The sequence below is a fragment of the Sciurus vulgaris genome (genome assembly GCF_902686455.1).
Source record: "Sciurus vulgaris genome assembly, chromosome: 12".
NCBI classification, from domain to species: domain Eukaryota; kingdom Metazoa; phylum Chordata; class Mammalia; order Rodentia; family Sciuridae; genus Sciurus; species Sciurus vulgaris.
The window spans coordinates 98,255,303-98,277,316 of NC_136473.1; the positions used below are offsets into that span (position 1 = coordinate 98,255,303).

At 41.6% G+C, this 22,014-nt stretch overlaps 1 protein-coding gene across 1 annotated transcript in view; it reads left to right on the forward strand.

Annotated features, from left to right (window-relative positions):
* The window catches only part of COLGALT2 (collagen beta(1-O)galactosyltransferase 2), a 126,555-nt gene that overhangs the window by 85,258 nt on the left and 19,283 nt on the right, over positions 1-22,014 (forward strand). Inside the window, exons 2-7 of the mRNA XM_079108040.1 lie at positions 1,832-1,942; positions 4,410-4,527; positions 6,402-6,536; positions 9,892-10,096; positions 15,211-15,330; positions 21,628-21,704. Of these exons, the coding sequence (XP_078964166.1) occupies positions 1,832-1,942; positions 4,410-4,527; positions 6,402-6,536; positions 9,892-10,096; positions 15,211-15,330; positions 21,628-21,704 (766 nt within the window). The remainder of the gene's footprint in view (positions 1-1,831; positions 1,943-4,409; positions 4,528-6,401; positions 6,537-9,891; positions 10,097-15,210; positions 15,331-21,627; positions 21,705-22,014) is intronic.

Sequence of the window (22,014 nt, forward strand, 5' to 3'; positions counted from 1 at the left end):
TAATTTACTCTTACTCCTCATATTTTGAGTGAAGAATAATGTGCCTTCTGGCTCGTTCTCAGTTTTCTGAATTGCTCCACCTGCTTCGTGTCGTGCGACCTCTGGTTTGATGCCCACAGTGCTCTTTGTGGCTACCTGTTTTGCTGGACATTGGCAGCTTGTTGCTGATGTGTGTTAGTGGAAGCTGCACTTCTGGGCCTAATCATAAGCTTCCTCCGTGTTGCTTTCTGGACTTTTCCCACCTTCTCCAGTTGCTCAGTGCTCCTCCCTGTCCTGTCTTGTCTGAAGGTGCTCACCTGGTGCCCACAGCACCACAGGCATCACGCATCACCTCGCTCTGGGGCTCTGTGGGGCTCCTTCCCTCCCGGGCCTTATAAAAAGAAGAGCTGGTTCCAATCCAATTTCAAGAAGAGACTTGAATGCAGATCAAAGTTGACCAACTAAATCACCTCTTGTTTTTGAATGGTGTCGCTAAAATGGCTAGTTTTAATTCAAAAATCTATGTTTTACTAGGTAAGATTTTCGAATATTAGTCACACATCTTTAGCTACCACTTTTCTATCCTTTACGACTCAAGTTACAGTTTCCGGTTACTTGGTGTTTTACAAAAATCTATCCCCTATAATGAGAGTTCTACTATACTTTGCTTAATAATTTATTTTTTTCTCTTGACCATTCCTGAACATTCTTTTTCTTAAGGATTTTAATTACTTTTGGAGTACAAGCTCAAGGGAGAAAAACAGAAACGCTGTTGTAGACTAGGTTTAGCAAATCCTGTTCCTGACATTCCTATATATGGGCCAAGTCCCCGCTGTTCCCATCTCTTCTTTGCCCTTATCAAGGCCGTATTCTCCAGGGATGGCTGCTGCCACTAATCCTGATGTCTTTCCCTCCCCAAAGGAACAGGCGAATTACCAATAAGATCCAAGCAATTTTTTCTGCCTTTTAAGGGTCTCAGTGACCTCTATCTTTCTATCTTCCCATGACTATTTTCTGCTTCCCTCCCTCTCTTCCTCCCTTACTGCCTTCTTTCTTGTTTCAATTTTTTTTCCCCCTAATGCTGAATTTCCACCGTGGAGTTGGGTTATAATTTGTGATATAATTTGAAAATATTTTTGTTCTAATGAGTTAAGCCCCTTTAAAAGGAATCTGTTTGTTTACGATAGAACGGAAACAAGTTTTATATACATTATTTGAAGGCTTTTGAAAGACTATATATAATAAGTGACGGTAAACTTAACCCAAAATAGACACAAGAAGATACCTTAGATTTCAAGTTTTATATTGGGAAACACTACTTTGATTTTTTTCCCCTGCTATCATGAAAACAGTACGGATGAAATATTTTGATGTGACCTGAAAATTGACTAGGAATGAAATAAAAACTGAATTATTGCTTAAATGAGGGTAATTGTTAGTGAAGTTTAAAAGGTAGAGTTTACATCTTGGATAACTAAAAAGAAAAACAAATAGAAAAATTTCCAAGAAGACTCATTAAATGGTTCTAGGGTAATGTGTTTTATGCTTATGCTATAAATAAGCGTAAAAAACTTGTGTTATACATAAGTGATTATTTATTAATACAACCACTTAGGGGAATTCTGTAATTGAGCCCTATTCAAGGACCTAATGACACAAAGATGCTATTAAGCATTATCTTTCACTTCAGAAATTCATTGTCTAATTTGGACCGTGAGGGAATTATTTTCATATACATAATTTGTTTTTCCCCAGAACTGGCCATTCTCCTTTTAGTTAGTCTGGGGTCTTGCTTGATTTCCCCCTTTCTTTGGATGACATAACTAAACTATATTGGGCTTTTCTCATGCAGGGCAGCCACTGATCACAATGTGGATAATACGACTGAAATACTCAGGGAGTGGTTGAAAAACGTCCAGAGACTCTATCACTACGTAGAGTGGCGGCCCATGGATAACCCGGAGTGAGTAATGAAAGCAAACCCCGCAAACTTGTTTACCCTTCCTCCTGAACCAGTCCTCCAGCCCTTGGTGTTTCCAGTTTTAAGGACGCATGTGAATTTTTCATTGTCTTTCATCTCTGTCTGAGTTGCACACACCTGCCCTTTCTTCCCCGGACAGATCTCCAGAGTTCCCTCTTCCTCTTGACCCCTACAGCTGCCAGCCAAGTTCAGGTTTTCATTAGTTCATAAATAAATTACCACCTTGGCATATATTTTAAAATATTGGTATTATTTATTGATATTTTGAGTTTATACCTTTCATACTTAAGGGATCATAGTGAAAATTTTGTATAATTTCTATAATGCATGTTACTTTTTTCACTTAGCATGCCTTGGAAATCATTACACAGAAATAATTAAGAGCTTCTTTACTTTTTAATTGAAGAATATCCATTGTATGGAGATACCATAATTATTTAACTATTATCCTACTGATAGACATTTAGGTTATTTCTAAGATTTTTTAAAAAAAATTTCCAATCTTTACCATAGGAATTTCTTAATTGCTTCTATCCAAGTCGTTCATACTGTCAAACCAAACTACCTAAAATACAATGGAGTTGTTTCATTCTCTATTACGGGGACTCCAGTGAATTTCAAATGCCTACAGAACAAAGTTCAAGTACCTGAGTCTTCTATTTAAGAGTCCATAAACTTTACCTATATCTCCTGCTTCTCCCCCAAATAAAATATACTTTATCCAGAATATTCCTTTTATTTTCAACTCCCAAACTCTTACTGACATGGGTCTTGGAAGTGCCTATTCTTTGTAATTGACTCTTGTCTCACGTTACACCTACAACAGAAAGCTATTCCTAACCATTCCAGTAATAACGATCTCCCTTTCCTTCAACAAATGAATTACTTATTTTCTACATCATTCTTTTCAACACAATAAAAGTAGCACGCTTAATTAATTATGCAACTTATATATATATATATATATTTTTTTTTTTTTTTTAATTACAGGTTCTTTAGCAGGGGCTAGAGCTCCTGCTAAACACTTTACATCCCCCTGTCCCCTGCCAATGCTATATTCTTGTCAGGCACTAAATTGATACTTATTGGATGAATAAATGAGTGAATAAGATCAAGAATAAGTGTATTTAAAACCTACTGCTGTAAATGCTCCCAAGACCACTACAATTCCACCGTAATAAACTGTACAAATAGAATTTCTGGCCAGGATGTTATTTATTGAAAGTCAAATTTGTATAACAACAACAATAATAAATGTCATTCCAGAACAAATTTGTTCTTTGTTCTCCTAGTTCTCTAGTGTTTCATATATATCTCCCAAGCGTAGGGTCTGTAGGTCAAACAAAATTTAACAGTGAAGTTTGAACACTATAAAAATTCTTAAACACTCATTTAAGGTTTCTTACAATGGAATTTGGCCTAAGTTTTAAAAATTGCACAGAAAGACTTTGTGTACTTACCTTGCATTCTGGTGATGTTCTCTGTAGCTGGATTTTGACTACACAAATTATATGCCAATATCAGTGTGAAAAATATTAGGGAAGGCATTATTTTTGGTAATGTATTCAGAAAAACAGGAATTCCACTGATTTTCACCAAAGCAGTAATTGAGGAAGGCGTTCGCGAGAATCCTGTGCTGTGCATAGTTTTATTAACTTCATTTGTATAGTTACAACCTCTTTGTGACTTTTCATTCACTAAAGGAAATGTACTGCTAGCACAGCTATAAGACCTCAAAGGGGTGACCAGTCTGGGGCCACTGTGGCAGCGTCAATGTCCACACCAGTTAAGAGCTTTCTGAAGGATTCTGAGCGGGCACTGACCCACTTACTTGCCCTTGTGACCAGGTGAAGTCTTGGCCTGGCTATTTCGGCATGTTGATGGAAATCCCTGGGGCATGACATGTCTGCCCCATGACCTCACTTTACCTGGGATGAATGGATGTGTCAGGCTGTATGAAATCACTTACTGAGATTCTTCCAAGTAAACTCAAACTTTGGTTTTCGTGGCAAACTCATTTCTACATTGCAGCAGGCCCACATTTACTTGATGGCCAGAGGTTGAAAGAAAGTACCCTAGAACATGAACTTTAGGGTTCAACTGCCTGGATTTGAATTCTTATTGTGCCCTTGTTAACTGTAATAGTAGGCAAGTGACTTAACTATACCTGTGCCCTCAGGTGTGAAATGGGGAGAATATCAGGACTTCATAGGATGCTTATTAGAACCCTCTAAAATATTTCATATAAAAACTCTGGTGTTCGGTAAGCAGTAAGTTTCTTCATCTCTTGTTGCTCCAGTTTCCTTATCTGTGATATTAAGATAATGACGATAAAAATGTCTTACTCCTAAGTTCAATGGAGGAGTAAATGAGTTAGTAGAGATGAATAGTTAAGACAACCTGGTTTTCAGCACTCAGTAATTATAAGCTATTATTATAATTCTTTTAGGTCTTATCCTGATGAAATTGGACCAAAACACTGGCCAAGCTCCCGGTTTGCTCATGTCATGAAATTGCGACAGGCAGCTCTTCGAACTGCGAGGGAAAAATGGTCAGACTACATTCTGGTAAAAGCAGATGCTTGATTTCTTGACAACTGTTATCTAAAATGTGTTCAGATCAGTTGTCCAGACACTAGGACTCATTGGAACAATCAAAACAGCCTTTCGTTTGAGCACCGCATCCCCCACTAAAATCTGCAGGGGAAATTTTGGTAACTTAATATTACAATACCTAGATTTTATCCCAGACCCTGTCCCGACACACACCGTCAGTGGGTAAGCGAGTAAGGAGGCTCCTACGCTATTTGCTCTTTCATGTAACAGGCTTAAGAAACTCCGAATCTCTTAGTTCATGAGGAATGCAAATAATATAAAAGCAATATAAATCATCTTAGCTTTTGGGAAGAATTCTAAGAACATGAGAAAATAGTTGTATAAGAAGTGATTCAAATGAACACCTCTGAAACGGTTCCCTTTTGCTCCTGAGGGATTTGGGGAATGGAGTCTCTTATTCCGTCTCCTGATTGCTTCCATGAAGAGCTTGTCCCCTCCCTTGCTTTAAAGCCTGGAGAGGAGCCCAAATGCTGGACTTGACAATTAGGAATCCTTGCGTCCTAGTCTTCAGAGAACCTGCCTCCATTGGAGAAGAGGATGGCTTCCTAAGGAACTCGGAGCCGCTGCCCCTTCTCCCTGACAAAGCTTTTTTCTCCACAGGTCTTTGGGCAAATGTTTTCCAGAAAAACACGAGAAACTATGCCAATAAAGCAGAGCCAGTATTGTTTTATTACATGTATGAACATCTTCTTTCACTAGACTCTGATTCTTAAAGGGAATGAATACTTGTGACCTATATCTCTCCCCAGGCCCTCGATCACTCCAAAAATCATCTAGTAATTTGTTACACACACTTTTTAACATAAATAATTTCATAGAAATTTTCCAGTTGTACCAACCATATTTAAACATTATTGAAATGCACAAGTGCCAAACTAGAATTTTTGGTAAACAGACTGTCATAAGAATGAATGCTTCTGACAGTTTATTTTTTAACTGTGATAAAATATGCACAACATAAAGTCTATCATTTTAGCCATGTTTAAGTGTACAATTCAGAGTGGTTGTTTCTTTTTTTAGTGGGGGGAGTACTAGGGATTGAACTTAGGGGCACTTGACACTGAGCCACATCCCTAGTCCTTTTTCACATTTGATTTAGAGATAGGGTCTCACTGAGTTGCTTAACGCCTTACTGTTGCTGAGACTGGCTTTAAACTTGTGATTCTCCTGCCTCAGCCTCCCGAGTGGCTAGGATTACAGGCGTATGCCACCAAAACAGGCTTGATTGTTTCTTTTTTGTGGTAGAATCTGCTGTACTGTCTCTGTAAATGAATCTGTATGAGCATGAACTTCTGCCAAGAATGAGAATCAATGTGAACATGGACCTGTGCTAAGAAACCTGGGCTATTTGGTTAGCATGGATTGATATGATGTACTTAGAACAAGAGTCCTCTGGTAACATTAAAATAGCATTGGTGGATTTGTTCTGGGCCATTCTGGCATAACTGTAGAAAATTCAAATAGGCCTGTCCCTCTTAACAGAGTGGCACTCAATGAGGGTTTTTGAATGACTCTTTAAGGACCTAGGAGCTGTTATTATCTTTTGCTTAAACCACTGAGCTAGGTATAGGTTGGGTCCTGGCTGAATCTGGGCCCAGTCTGGCACCTTCAGTTCATTGCTTGGCAGTTTATGCAGAGCTGAACCTGTGGAAATTAGACTAACTGTATTTTGGCTGAGTGAAAGCCACCCAGCCGCCATGGTTTCGCCATGGAGCACAGAGCTCACGGCCCATTTCATCTCTCATGATGCTGGGATGAGCCGGGTTATTCTGGAGCCATTACTGGAAAGTACCCTTTCACCTGACATGATCCTTCTCTTTTCCTAGTTCATAGATGTCGACAATTTCCTGACAAACCCACAGACCCTCAGCCTACTGATGGCAGAAAACAAAACCATCGTGGCCCCCATGCTGGAGTCCCGGGGCCTGTACTCCAACTTCTGGTGTGGAATCACACCTCAGGCAAGTCCTTTGGTTCATGAGTTAAGGCTGTGAGCTTTCAAGAGGCAGCAGTGGCCGCAGCAGCCCCTTCGCCTGTTTCTTGTTTCCTCTTGAAACGCGGGTGCCATTGTGCTAGAGCAAGAGGTTTCAGGAAAGGGGGGAGTCCAGGCCTAGTGCCACAACCCAGTGGGCTCTTCTGCGCTAAATAATCATCAAACAAATATTCCCAAGAGCTTCACCTCAGAAGCTGCAAATTAACCAGTAGAGCATTCTGGGATTTGCATTCTCCCTCCCCTAATTCAGGGATATTTTAAATTAAAATTTTCATTATGAAATTAACATAAGAACACAACAGAAACACTTAGAAATGGAAAACAGTCAAACAACATCAAAAACATAGAAACAATAAACATCGCACCAAGGCAACATCAGAGAGGGAAGCTTATATGTTTTTAATAACTACATCATCATCAAGTGGCTCTACTACAATTTACTCATCTTTCTCTTAGTTTGAGCAATGTTTAAGTTGTTTGCAACTTTTAGTTGTTGTAATGACCGTCATGAGGAATATAAATTTAAGTAGTTAAGATTATTTTCTTAGAATAGCTTCTCAGAAGCAAAGTTACTGAGTCAAAGAGTATAAATATTTTGTCAACCTTTGATATATGCTGTCGAATTTACTTTTATAGCGATCTAAGGATGAAAACTGACAAGGCAGCTTGTTTTTCTAAAATTCAAGATAAAAACAAAATTTGAGTTTCCATCATGGCTTTTCTTCCATAGTAACATCTTCAAAGGCTGCAGTCTGGTATCTTTAATGATGATGGCTGGTTATGTTTTTTATTCTTTAGTTAATGAATTAGAGATGTAAACTGATCTATGTAACATACATCAATGTAGGATAAAGGTTTGTTGAGGGAAAAATATATAGGTTAAATGTGGCCAGAGGACTAAATTTTGTCTTTCTTTTATGTTTGTTTTCTTTTGGAGGAGGAAAGAGGCCAGCAGTGTGCTGATAAATGTTTAATAACTGGCTTTCTAGGGAGAAAACTCCACTTGGTAACATTTGCCAAGGTTTATGATTGAACTACTCTCCCCCTCAGGCATATGACTTAAATGTTGTTTAAGCAAAGGAGGGGCTAACTAAACTGTAGTATAACCACTTGACGACATAGTTATAAAAATATAGTCATAAAGATATGGTTATTAAAATGTTTAAAGCTGCTTCCTCTCTGATGAATTAACAGAGAGATGAAGATTAACTTGATTTTTGTTTTTATGGATTTCAAGCTACCAACACTTCAACTGGTTTGCAGAATTCCTGACTATTTACCAATCAGTACCCCCACCACACCCTTAGGTGAGGCGGTCATTTTTTATTATAATTATTTCTGCGAGTGCTAAGAGATTTTGAGTGATTTGTATTATACATATGTCTTTTAGAGAGGCTGTAAATTCAATTTCTTTTCTTGGGAGAAAATGTAATATGAGGTCAAACCTAGTTAATAATCTGCACTGTTTCATGTGGCAAAATCACTTCAGGGTTGTTTTTAATGAGTTATGCTTTGTCACCAACTCCGAGGGGGATGTGGAGGAGGTTATCCCAGTGACCACAGTCTATTATGTCCTTTAATTATCAAAAGCAAATAGGAGAAACATGCTCACTCATTTTGCATAGTAAAATCCAATTTTGTGCCACTTGGGGCAATTATAATTTTCCTTCATCTATTTTTGGCTTTCTGCATCCTACTCAGGCTTCTACTAGGGCAGGCACACACATGGCCAATGACTTCATAAGCTCGAGGCAGGCCCTGGTCTCCAGGGCCTTTAAACATCTCAAACCAAATGACTCTGGTGTTTTCTGGCCAATGGACAGGGATTAGTACCAATAAAATTCAATTTATGTGGAAAAAGAGGCACAGCCATGGTCCCTGGCTCTCTGTGGGAGGCATATTTATCCTTTTTCTGTCTCTGCTTCCTTCCCCAACATCCTCACTCCCAGGACATTCAGTGATTCATCACTGTCATGAATTTTCCAAGCCTTCATTCTGAGAATATTGTTCCTAAGAAGTCTAGAACTTTGTATTTGATACTAGTCCTTAATCGTTTGAAGAACCACTGTTACCTTCATCCCGTGGAAGAAGCCATATAGGTTGAAGGGTTAGGGCAGCCCAAAGAGCAAAAGCATGGGCCAAGGTCAAGCAGCTAGGAGATGGTTCAGCCGACCCCAAGCCCTGGGTTTGATCGCCAGCACCACAAAAGGGAGAAAGATTCCATTTAACTCAATGCACTGGAACTTGTGTATCCCACGAGTATTGTGCTCCCCAGAGTGCTGGCCTTGTGGAACTTGACACACATTCCTCTGAGCCAGCCACCACTTAGAACACATGTTAAAATGCCTTTCAAAGCTTCCACTTCTAAGTGTGTTTCATTGACATGCATCTCCATCTTCCCTGGAGTAGACGTGAGCTTCGGTCATGGTCAGTTATACTCAGTGCCACTGGCACGTAAGTTCCTCACCTGGATTCTGCACTCTGAGAGGGCTAAGACTGGGGCTGTCTTGGTTATCACCTCCACCATTTCCCTCGTGCCTGCGTTAGAGTAGGTACTCAGTGGCTGGTGAACGAACAGTTGAGTTTGGAAGGCAGACAAGCTGCATGATGCCGAAGTTTTTCAAACCCAGTGTGTTTAAATCCACAAAGTAAGAGGATTGTTTGTCCCTATGGACTTGCTCAGGAGGAAATTTCCAAAAGTGGATCCCCAAAAGTGTGGAGCAGTCTAAATGCCACCAGACTATCAAAAAGTAAGAGCACTGAGAGAAATAATGTGTGTTCAATTAAAAAGATTAGTTGCAGTGTGATGAGGTCATTTTAATACTAGAAAAGATTTGTCAATGTTTTCTGGATGCCAGGCATTCTTCTAAACACTTTCCAGTTCTGTCTCATCTGATTTTTACAGAAAACCCCATGGAGTAGATAAAGCCATCTCCCTGTTTTAGGGATGAGAAAATAGGCCCAGCAAGTTTGAGTGGCATGACCCACACAACAGACTTAGGTGCTGAGGCAGATTTGAACTCTGGAGTCTGACATGAGAGCCTTAATACTCCCACTTCTTGTTCAATCGTTAGACAACTTACAATACACGTTCACGAAGTTAGTCAATCAAGAGATATGCGGGCATAAAAATGATTTCTGACATGGAGGCCCTTCAAGTCTTGTTTTACATATAGATTGCATTTCTTGAGCTCATTTGAAAATTCTTGGGCCAAGATAAGAGGAATCTGGTAACTCTGGGGATTTCTTTGATGCCAGCAGGCGATGGGAAAGACGAAGCCCTGGGATCAGAGAACACAGGCCATCTATTTGCTCTTTTGCAGGGTTTCTATAAGCGCACTCCAGACTACCTTCAGATTAGAGAGTGGAAGAGGACGGGCTGCTTCCCCGTCCCCATGGTGCACTCCACCTTCCTCATCGACCTCAGGAAGGAGGCCTCTGACAGGCTGACCTTCTACCCCCCGCACCAGGACTACACCTGGACCTTCGACGACATCATCGTCTTTGCCTTCTCCTGCCGGCAAGCAGGTACCGTTTGGGTCTGGTTTTACTAAACACCGCAAATGCCCAGCTCCTTTGTTTTGTGCATCTTAATAAAAACACTCCTACTTTAACTAAAACAAAAACTTCCTTTTCAGGTAGTGAATTGTCTGTAGTAACCTTGTGCTGCTGTCCCTGTGAGCATGAATGACCAAGAGCCAGGACTGGCCTCCACCCAGGAGTCCGCTCTCGGGGTGGCTGAGCTGAGGGGGAAGCAGTGGCCATGACATTGGGAGTCATGGGAAGCTGATTGGTGCTCTCTGGTGCTAACTGCACTGCTGTTGTTAATTACAGGAGTCCCTCTATTAACTGGGAATTGGTGACAGAAGCTTGAAACAACACTGGCAGAGTTCCCAGACTCTAGGAATAGAAGTTTATTTCTTCTCAAAAAAAAGTCCAAGCTGCTATTGTGGTTCTGTTCCACGAAGTTTTCAGAGTCTCAGGCTCCTTTGATATTGCCTTTCCAGCCTGAGGCATCGCCCTTACTTGTAAGATCCAGTAGACACTGAGAGGGAGGACGGGCTCCATCCCTACAAGGGCACAGTCCAGAGATAAACAGATCCGTCCATGTACATCTCTTCAGCCAGAACTTAGGACAACACCCTGCTGTGAGGGATGTATTCTATGCGGTCATGAGCCCCAGTCCTGTCACTCTAGGAAAAGGACAGAAGAGATATTGGAGGCAATGGAGAGGCAGAGCTAAACATAAGCATTTTGTAAATCACTGGGAAAGCATTTCCAAGAGAGTCTGTAGGCTTTGTGAGAAAGACAAGTCAGTGGGAAGGAGAGGTATTTTTCTTCCTCACACGCAGTCTGGGAGGACAAGATTCACAAAAACAGTTCAACAGGAAGATACCTGGCATTACTAAATTAAAGCTCTGTTACAACAAGTCAGACCTTCCTGAAAGAGAACGTGCCAGGAATGTGCCACTGAACCACTGGCAAAAATGGGTTTAGAAACTAAAAAGATGGTGAAATAAATTCACAGTAGCCATATAAATTAGGATGAAAGAGGTTTTGCCAAGACCCGGGTAGTTGAGGAAGTTGCTGGAAGATGAGAATGTTGACACAAGTTCAAGCTACAATTCTCACGTCATGCCATAGGTGTGCCACTCATTGGTTGTAGATTTGGCAGGAATAAAACTATCTGGCAAAAATGTGTAAGGTTGATTTTCCCCTCTGGTTGCTAGAGCAGATTAGATACTTTGGCCAAGTGCATGTATTTTTTAGCCCTTCGGTCAGGAAAAAGCAATCCTCAGGTGGATTGCAAATTGTCTTGAAGGCTCTTGTGTCCATGTTAATGGAAACTCCTTCCTTCATCTTGGTCTCTGATTTGCTCTGACTTCTCCAGGATGGAAGGCAGAGTTCAGGGTCTTCCTGTTCCTGAGCTTCAGAACTTGAAGCTGGGATGTTCCAAGAAAGTGAGCTATTGACAATTACCATAACAGTCATCACCTAACAGAGACCTCCTTTATGGCCACGTCACAGGGCATTATTGTGACATGTGCCCTAAACTATCATGATACATTTTCTTCAGCCAACACCCGGATGCTTGGGCTGGAGGATTGACACAGGTTGGATAGGAATTTTTCAGTTCTGCCCTTTGCTTGGCCTGTTTGCCAGTACTTTATGCTTTATTGTTCCAACATCCCAAAGACCTTTCAAGGACGTTGAAAGGAGGCATGGAAACTCAAAACTGTTTGGTGGTTGTCTGGGGAGAAAAGAGATGGTGAAGGAAGGAGAGAGGAGCAATCCACCAGGTTTTACTTTTGTGCCTAGTTGTGTTACACTGTTTTAGTTGGCAAGTTGAGATCTTTACGTGTGAAAGCATAACAATAGAGCTAATGGCAGCGAATGCTGAGGGTCAGATTGGCAGTACAGAGGCAAACAGAGCAGAAGTTGGGACTGGAAAAATATCACAGTCATTTGGGGAAAAGGAAAGATATCTCCTGACAATCGTGTGGTTCTGAGGCAGTATTTCACTGATCCCAAAGTATTTTCAGGAGCAACATGAATGAGCCTGGGAATCACACGCTACCCACAACATGTCTCTAGACTCTTCCTTTCTTGGGTCCAGAGCAAAGCACTTCTCCTCTCCCTTAGAAGAGTATTGATGGGAGGTTGGTACTTTTGTTCTTACTCTCCTGAAGCTCCTTGCCATGTGCCATGTGTTGGAGCTTTGTTGTCTACGGGTGCAAAAAGGAAGTGACTGGTCTTCTGGTGCCAGGCAGGATAATTCAACCACAAACCCTGATCCTGCATCGTTCACCTCAGATTATAGCCATTGCCACATGTGGGTGATGAGTGAGAGTGGCAATCCAAGAGCTTTGGTGAACGGGGCTTGGCTGCCTGTCCTGCCTAAGGAGACAGTACAAAGTCATAGGCAAGCCTCTGTGGCTGTAATGAGGCCAGGGTCAAGAGTTTACCTCCCATGTGGCCAGCAATCTGGACTCAGTATCATGGCCACAGGAGCCATCTCTGGCACCAGCCAGACAGCTTCCAAATGTCTGCTGTGGGTCAAGAGGAGAGTGATGTGGGTGATGGGCAGGCAGATCTGTTCCCAGGACATCACTGGTGGTGATCCGGTGATCCAAAGAGCCCCCTTGTGTAGGGAAGGAAGTCCCTACGGATTAACAACCCCAACACCAAGCTTCCAAATCCTGAGTGGTAGAAAGCACTTGGCTTTGGCCCTCAGGAATGAAAATTTGGCACAAATGACTTACTGTGTAGCCTTGGACAAGTCACAGTCCCTGAGTCTGATTTTTCATCACCAGGGCTAGAGATAATTGTAGCAATCTGTATTTTTAAGGTCCTCTCTCTGTACAAGAAAATGTTTAATATCTTTATAAGAAGAGCAAAGTCCTTCAGCTGTAATATGATTGCCTTTCATCTTCAAGGGGAAAACTGTTTTGCCCAGAGGCAACTTTTACAGAGAGTGCCAGATCCCTTCATAGACGTTATCTGATTATCAACATGATTCCTTTTTTTTTTTTTTGGAAAATTATAATTTTATCAAATTATCATGCATACAGTTGAAAGAGTTCAAGTAGTTACCTACAGTTTATTTAAAACTGCCCAGTCTCCAGCACATCACCCCACACCATCCCCCTCTTCCTAAAGGTAGCTACTTTTAGCTCTTTTACATGATAGTATAATGTCTTTATCCCAGTTGCTAAATCATATGCTTGTGTTGCTCCTTCTTTATTTTTTAACTCTGGATATTTTTTATCCATTATTATGGAAGATCAGGGCGTTTGCTTTCCTCTGCCCTGTGCCCTGCACAGGCAGACACACCCGCCTCATCTCCTATCTCTTTAATATAATTTTAGTTGGCCAGTGTTTTTGTCGTTATAATCACATGCTCCGCCATCTGTAGACTATGTCTAGTTGCCTATCTCTCTCTCTTTCTCCTTAGTTTTATTATTACTAATACAATACAAAATTAATCTCTAATTTTCTCAAACTCCTCTCAGCATGTTCAGAGTCTTCAGATGCTGCCTTTTGCATATCTGTGAAGATGTGTCTTTCCTGGAGTCCTCTGATATATTCTAACCAGAGAGGTGCCACGGTCAGCTACGTGGGACTCATTTCTTTGGTGCACTGACTCTCCTGGTTGTGTGTCAAGTCTTCTTTCTCATGGTTTGTAATCCTCCTCCTTCTTTCATCCTCCTCTCCTTACTTCTCTTCCTCTTTCCACATCATCCAGTGACTTTCTGAGAAACCATGATGAGAAGTAAATGTTTTGTGACCTCACATTTATGAAACGCCTTTCTTGAGCTTCACACTTGATGGATAGCTTGGCTAGGTATCATAGCCCATTTTTATGGAAGCTTTGGAGAGTTAGATGGTAAAATAGTTTATAATTAGGGTAGAAAGGCAACCTAAATATTAAATCTTTTTTCTGCTTCCTGAATTGATCATAATTTTGCAGAAGGTACATTTTGGTTTGATGTTCCCCAGAAGCATTCATGTGGGCAAACAGCAGAGCTAGTGAGTTCTCTTGGAGAAGATAAGAGAAGTGACAGTTCTTGGTGGACCAGCCCTGATTGGAACCAGATTCAGAAAAGTGGAGGATAAAGGCCCTGTTCTTTTCTGTTCATCTCTGTTAATGCCATGAGGCAGCTTCATCTGACTTGGCAGGTGATGCAGCTGACTGGTGAAAATTTCATTAACACAAAATAGATTGGTCAGTATGCAGATAATTCATAGGAAAACATTGATGATTGTAGCAATTAACAAATCAGAGGCTTAGGCACATGGACCAGCATTTGGCAGACTCATCCTTCTAACTAAACAATCTTTTAATTAGCCAGGAGTGTCCGCTGCTGGATCTGTATGAGACCGTCTTGATTCCTATATTCCTGTCCGTCTGGTTGAACACAGCTGCTTTATACTCTTGGAGTTCACCAGCTGGGGCTGTGAAGACCAGTGTCGAAGAGGAAAGGGCTCTGACATATTGTCACATTGCATGATTTTAACAGGACTCAAAATGCAGGAACTCTTCTGTCCCTTATGAACTTCTTTTGGAAGTTTCCTGCCTATTGGTTGACTCCAAATCCATGCCTGCTGAAGGGAAAAATAAAACCAAGGAGAATCATGGAGAATTTTAAATTTATTTTCTATTTTTTCACTTTTTGTTCTCTGTATGCTTAGATTTAGCTGTAATAATCTGTCAGCCTTACAGGATTTTCCTGTTTGCTTTCGTATCAAGTATGGATTTCATTCCTCATTTTCTTGTTATTTCCTGTGGATGGATTACAGTGTTCCATTCTGCTTTCTGGAATGGGAATTCCTTGCCTCCCTTTTGATCCCTTCTTGCCTTTAGTGTTCATTTCAGACCATGAGTATGCGTTTTCTTCAGAGAGAAAAATCAATTTCCTCTGAGCCGAAGAATGGCCCAGGGTTTTACGTGAGCCCCCAATGCTGTGTTTTGCTTTTTTAATAAAGGAACATTTTTGAGGGCTACGGGCAGTACCCGAAACAACCACTTGTTCAGTTTCAGCGTCAAATTCAGGGTCAGCCTCAGTCCGGCCTCATTTTCCTCAGCTGTCACTAAGGAGTGTTTCTTATTGGTTGACTTTGTCCCCTTCTTGGACCCTCAGGCATCCAGATGTACCTCTGCAACAGAGAGCACTATGGCTACCTGCCCATCCCCTTGAAGCCCCACCAGACCCTGCAGGAGGACATCGAGAACCTCATCCACGTGCAAATAGAAGCGATGAGTAAGTGACACAGCAACTGGGCCAATGGCCTTTGTTTCATTGCCACAGTGACCAAACCTCTTTCGGGCCTGGAGGTTCATGGTCATCACTTTGCCTTAGCTGAAGCATAGCTAGTCATCTGTTCGTTGGTCCTTAAACCTTTCCTTTGTCAAATAGGAATATGACAAGTTCTTTGTCCTCTGGAGCTTCCTGTCCTGGTGGAGAGAGCTAGGTACACACGTAAATAGTTTTCACACAGTGTGATAAGTAGTATAATAGTGGTTTTTGGTATGAGTTGAAATCCTAACTTTGCTGTTTTCTGATTACATGACTTTAGGCAGGTAATCGTCTTCGTTATAAAACGGAGATAAGGAAAGTTCCCAGGGTTTGGAGGAAAATTCATCATTATGTATTATATTATGTCTAATATAGTAATAGTAACAAGTATGACTTCAACTTAATAACAACTTATAATGTAACAGATGCCAGGCAAAGCTCTTTTTGTACGTTGTCTCATTGATCCTCACAACAACTCTATGAAGGGAGTTTATTGTCCCCATAATAAAAATGAAGAAATTGAAGTGTGGAAACCTAAAGTAACTTGCCCTAGATCATTCTACTAAACAGATGGCAGATTGAGAATTAAATTGGCCTTGTTAGCTCCAAATCTATTTTCCTTAAACACCGTATCATTATTGTCCCTGGGTCTAGCACAATGTTGGAATTGGTGTGCTCAGAAATCAGTAGCCAGATTTATTTTGCAAATACAGTGGTGGCCAAAGGAGCTGGTGCACCAGGGGGGATGCTGGGATGGCTTCCCAGTGCCATCTTCTGATATTCGTCACTCGACCTTAGGATGTAGACATGGAGGCTGTGGGGGAGGGTGGGAGCCACCATGGGAAGTGAGGCTGGAAAGTGGGCAGGACTCAGCCTGCGGGGGAGGCTCGATGGTTTATAAGGTGTTTGGACTTTTCCTAAAAGGAGGGGAGCTTTCAAAGGGATCTGAGCTTAGAAGTTTCAGGCTGAATTTGGATTTAGGAAGGTCACTCTCGTGTAAGAGAAGTTATGAATGGAGCATGGGTGGCAATGAGTGTTGGTCGCAGACCAGAGGCCAAAAGACCACTTTGCACATTAAATGGCAAACTAGGCAGAAGATGGTGGGGATCTGATCTAAGAGCTGACTGTACGTGAATGAGCAAAGGGGAGGCGTAGAGGAAAACTCCCAAGGTCTGAGTGTGATGATTTTAGGAATTTTAAATGGAATAGGCATTTAGAATAAGAGAAGTTTGAAAGAAAAATCCATGAATTTAATTTTAGACCCATTGAGTTGCCAGTGGGAATCTGTTTCCTACTCCTCTGCCCTCATGGGATAAATTCCTTGTTTATCATGTTTTAAGACCTGCTACATTGCCCATCCCTCGTAGACATCAGTCACTATTTGTTGAATAATTAAAGGATTAATGAATGAATAATAGAATAAGTATTGGTTCGTTGGGATGGTATGTCTTAAACAAGCCCTTAGGAATCTCTTTTGTAAATTTCTCTACTGTTTCTGCCTCTTTCCCTATGTTTCAGGCCCTAGAGGACAAGGGTGGAACCTCATTGTCTTATAGCCCAAGCACCCAGCACAGTGCATGGTACACCCTTGGTACCAACCAAATATTTGCTGAATGCACAGCCAGACAAGTAAATGAATAAATGAGTAAATGAACCAAGACTAAGTTGTCAGTGCACTGACCCTGAAACCAGATAATCCGCTTGAACTCAGGCTCTGTCACTTATGAAGGGAGAATCCATTTCTCCGAGCTTCAGCTCCCTTGTCTATGAAGTGAGGATGATAACACCATGCAGGGTTGAGAGGAGCGAATAAAATAACATGCATCAGCCTAACGAAATAATGAAGTGTTGCTTCACTTAGCACTTGGTAAAGTAGTCATTTCTGTTTCATGGCTGCCAGCCTTGACCCCCAAGAGGTGAGTTCAAAGACTGGCTGGACAGTCTCCTGTTCTCTCCCACATGACTAAACATATAGAAAGTTCTCAGTACACAGAAATATGAACTTGACCAGTAGGAATTTTATAGCCAGGTAGAATTTATGTGAGAAGAACCTGTAAATTATAGCTTTTGTTATTGATTTCCCTACATATGCCCACTCTAATGCTAAGCATTTTATATATAGCACTCTATTTCATTCTTTTTTTTGCCCCTAGTACCAGGGATTGAATGTAGGGGCACTTAACCACTGAGCCACATTCCCAATTCCTTTTATTTTTTATCTTGAGACAGGTCTCACTAAGTTCCTTAGGTCCTCGCTAAGTTGCTGAGGCTATCTTTGAACTTCAAAGGAAGATAGCTGAGGCTATCTATCTTCCTGCCTCAGCCTACCAAGTTGCTGGAATCACAGGTGTGTGCCACCATGCCTGGCCATTCTATTTAATTCTTGTATTTAACTTCTCTGGTTATAATTTTCTTAAAATTTCACATTCTGAATTTTAAAATACAGCACATATGTGGAATGATAAGATGATTGGAAAATAAAGCTTTGAGGGTATAATGCAGAAATAGGAACTGATGACCCATGGCAAATGAAGAAAATGTTGGTGATGAGGAAGTCATCTTTGTCAAGGGTTCCCCTCTAAGGAAAGATGAACTAAACATTAAAAACACTTTGCACAGTGTTTGGAACCCAGTGGGCAATAAAAATGGCTGCTAGCAGTGTTCTTAGACTGTATTCATTGGAGCATTAGAAGGTGTATTTTTTGTGAACAAATGTGGAATCCCAGGCTGTAATGTGTGAGTCACTCTGTGAAGGTACTAAGTAGTCTCAACATTTTATAAACAATGCTCAGCTTTCAAGCAGGGGGTAGGGGATCCATACCACAGCTGGAGTGATCTTTCTAAATGCATAAATCATGTCATGCCACTTCCTGCAGATTTCCATTAGTCTTAGAATAAAATCCAGAATGCCCAGGACATTCTGTACAATTTGGACTTTGCCTCCTCTGTGACTTCATCTCCCTCTACTCAGCTCCTCAATCTCAACCATGCTGGTCTTTTGTCCCTGGAACACCCACAAACCTTTTCCTAATAATCCAATCATTTACCCCTCTGAATATTTTTGCATTAACCCAAGAGCTTTCGGGGGATGCCTCACATCCAAACAAAAACAGATGAGAACAGTAAAATGGGATGGAGCTTTTAGGGGGGAAGAGACCAAGAGAGATTGTTGTTGTTTGTTTTGTTTTTTGTTTTGGTTTGGTTTCTTGGTGTTATTTGTTGCGTTCAGTGGGGGACATTACAGCATGTTTGTATGCTAATGAGAAGGATCCAAGATATAAGGAAAACCTGATGGTGCAGAAGAGGAGATAATCATAAGGTGAGAAAGTGAGGAGTTGCAACCCAAGAGAGCACTGGAGAGGTTATGCTAGCCGGACAGAGGGATGCTTCACCCCTGCAGCAAGGGAAAGGTGAAATGCACAGGTTCACATGCAAGCATGCGTGTGGACTTGAGGTGGAATAAAAAGGCAGAACTAATGGATTCCGGATTCTCTTGGTAACTGTGCAGTTACAAACTGGAGAGAGCTATTGGGGATTTGAGAGATTCAAGGTATAAAATGAATGTCTCAGAGAGTGGGTAAATTTACTGTGCAATTTGGCATCTATTGTAACTTTGAAGTGACACCGGGTCAATACAATCGTATTCTGAGTGTGTGGTGATCAGGTTTAACCAGGATCAGGGTCTTGCTAGGCAAGATCAGTGGGAAGTGATTAAGGGTCTATACAAGGGAATGCTTGGGGAGTTTATGAACTATAGACTACAGTCTCAGAAATCGGACTGAAAGAGTTTGAGTGATGTGAATGGGTTATAACAGCTGTTTATACCTGTTAAAAACACAGTGCCCACCACTTTGCATGTACTAACTAGTACACATAACTAGCTCCTAAAAAGTACATTGGGAGTTGTACAGAGAATCTAGGGACAGGCTTCCTTTGGGAAAAGACTGGAAGGAGGGGATAGATGTGAACAGATTATGAGGCACACAGAGACTGGGCTGCAAATCACAGCATGAAACAATAAGAAATCTCAGGTCCCCGTTCTCAAGAACAGCATTTTGAGACAACAGATCATCATGTAAAGCTTACTAAAATTATTGGATCTGAAGTTTGATGCTCTAAAATTGAGTCCCGGCTCTGCTAACTCACTATTTGACCTTGGGCAAGACCACATCTGGGTTGGTCTCCCTTTGTTTACCTACACAAACAACCACCACCAAAAAGTGTAGATAAAATTACATGGTAGCTATGAAAACACCTATACCATAAGGCACTCACGTAATTGTTATGAGCAAGAACAAAATTTGAATTTGAAGATTATTTTGACAACTGTGTGCATAATGAATTAGAATAGGCAGGCCTGAGGGTATGTTTGAGAAATACAAAGACAGTCCAAGCATGATGGGTGAGGATCTGAGCTCGGGAAGACTGCAGAATGGACGAAGTTCAGAAGAAATTAGAAAGAAGCTTTTATGGAACACTTGTCCTGTGAATGTCCATATTTGATGCCTATATTTGATGGTAACAAAGTGACAGAAAGCCGTCCAAAGGCAGACAAGCCAGGTGAGTGCAAACCAGAGACCAGCAGCCTAGAAAGGGTAATGCAAATTACAACTCCCTTTCAGGTCTAAGGCCGAGGAGGAAGAATTAGACCATGTTCACCACATGGCATGACAAATGGGAAGGAGTTGTAACATTAAGTTTCTTTCTTTCCCAAACCTAACCCTGCACATGGTGGACCCTCCGTGTTGGTTTTAAAGGAAACTAATAAGGCGTAGTGGAGCAGAAAGGATCAAGCTATTTTGAGCTTCTCTTGGAAAGAACAATATACACATGCCATAGACACACAGAAATGTGACCGTGAGGGTCAGGTTTGAAGTGAGGAGACCAACTTCTGTGTTTGGCTTAGGAAACCTGTCTCACAACCTTCTAGAATTTCACATAACTGGACCATCAGTGAAACTGGCCACGGTTTCTCTTTAGCACCTCAGTGAAGGGTGAGTGAAAAGATCACACCCTTCGGACAGTATCTCAGGAAGGGCAGAATTGTGCGGGGATGCCAAACGGTGCCAAGATCTCTTTGACTTCAGGCAACAGTGGCTTATTTCCTGCTCTCCAAAGTCCCAGTCCTGCTGTCTTTCTGGACAGCTGTCCTCCAGGTGTTGGTGAACATTCCAGGCTGCTGATCTGCGCTCTCTGTCTCAACACACACTGCTGCCATCCCTGAGGAGCACTGGACAGGACAGGGAGGAGGGTTTGGAGAGCGGAGCACAGAGCCACACAGCCACGACTCACGTCCCGGGCAAGAATGTGTATTCATTTCATGTGCCCAGAATAGAGGAGAGAGGTAGTGATGGACATCACTCCCAGTTCTTTAAGCAACCCAGCGATCAGCTCTCATTTCAAATTTTCTTCACATTATCCCTTTAAGGAAAACCAAATTAGTGCTTTGCATTTGTACAAGACCAAAAAGTTTTCAAGACCTTCCCAACCATTACTTCTAAACCATTAAAGCATATTGTATATAAGAAAGCTTTTCCAAGGGTCAAATAAATAAGACTTTTATTACTGAAGATGCAATGTCCCTTCCCACCCGAACTCTTCCATCATCCCTGTACCCAACCTGAGATGTGAGCCAGCCCTTTGAGGCAAGATGGAATTAAAAGCCCTTTTGCACACCTACAGCTGCACCTGCCTGGGTGGGATAGAAGTATTCCCAGGCTTTGACAATTTTAAATGTATAGAAAAGGAACATTCTTCAGGAGGAAAAAAAAATAACCTATTGCTGAGCTTTCACCATGGGCCACGGTGAGCAAAATAATTATGAGAATTTATTACATTAATGTGGTCATGCTTTGCATACAAATCTCATTTAAATTTTATAATCCAGTGAGAAACGCATTTATTATCCCAATTTTGCATGTGAAGAAACAGCTTAGGGAGGTCTCCTAACTCTCCTAGGCCTTCCACTGGCTGAACCAGCTGACTTCAAGTCCTCTCTCTTGACCATCACCCTAACCTGCCTCCAAACCCTATTAAAATAAGTCTTAAGGGACATGGAGCAGTTATTGCAATTTGCATTATGCACAAGCACTCTCAAAACCAGTGCCTGACCAGCAGGCTTCCTGAGGAACTGCTGAATGGTTGTCCCCTGCCCTGGGTTTCCAGGGTGGCTTCCAGCCTGGCCATCCGGCGTGCAGATGGAACTTTGCTTTCTGAATCTTTCACTAACAAAGTACTCTGTGTGTCTCTTGTGTCTTCCAGTTGACCGGCCTCCCATGGAACCCTCCCAGTTTGTGTCAGTTGTCCCTAAATATCCAGACAAGATGGGATTTGATGAGGTAGGAAAGCGTCTGTGTGTGTGTGTGTGCATGTGTGTGTGTTCGTGCAAATGTTTGTGTGCTTATTTTGGAACACAAATCTGAGCATGTGTCTGACAGCCAGCAAGAGGGGCGTGGCTGCTGAACAGGGGCTGAGGGCTGGGGAAAAGTACTGAGCTTTCGTTATGCCTCAGTTTTCTTCAAAAAGGAGCACTGTGGTAAAAGGGATTAATTGTTCAGTCAGAAAGAAGTAATTAGTAGTGAAAGTGAATTCTCGGTGTGTTATTAACTGCTGTACAGGGTTCGAGGGTAAGGTGAAGAGGACATATGG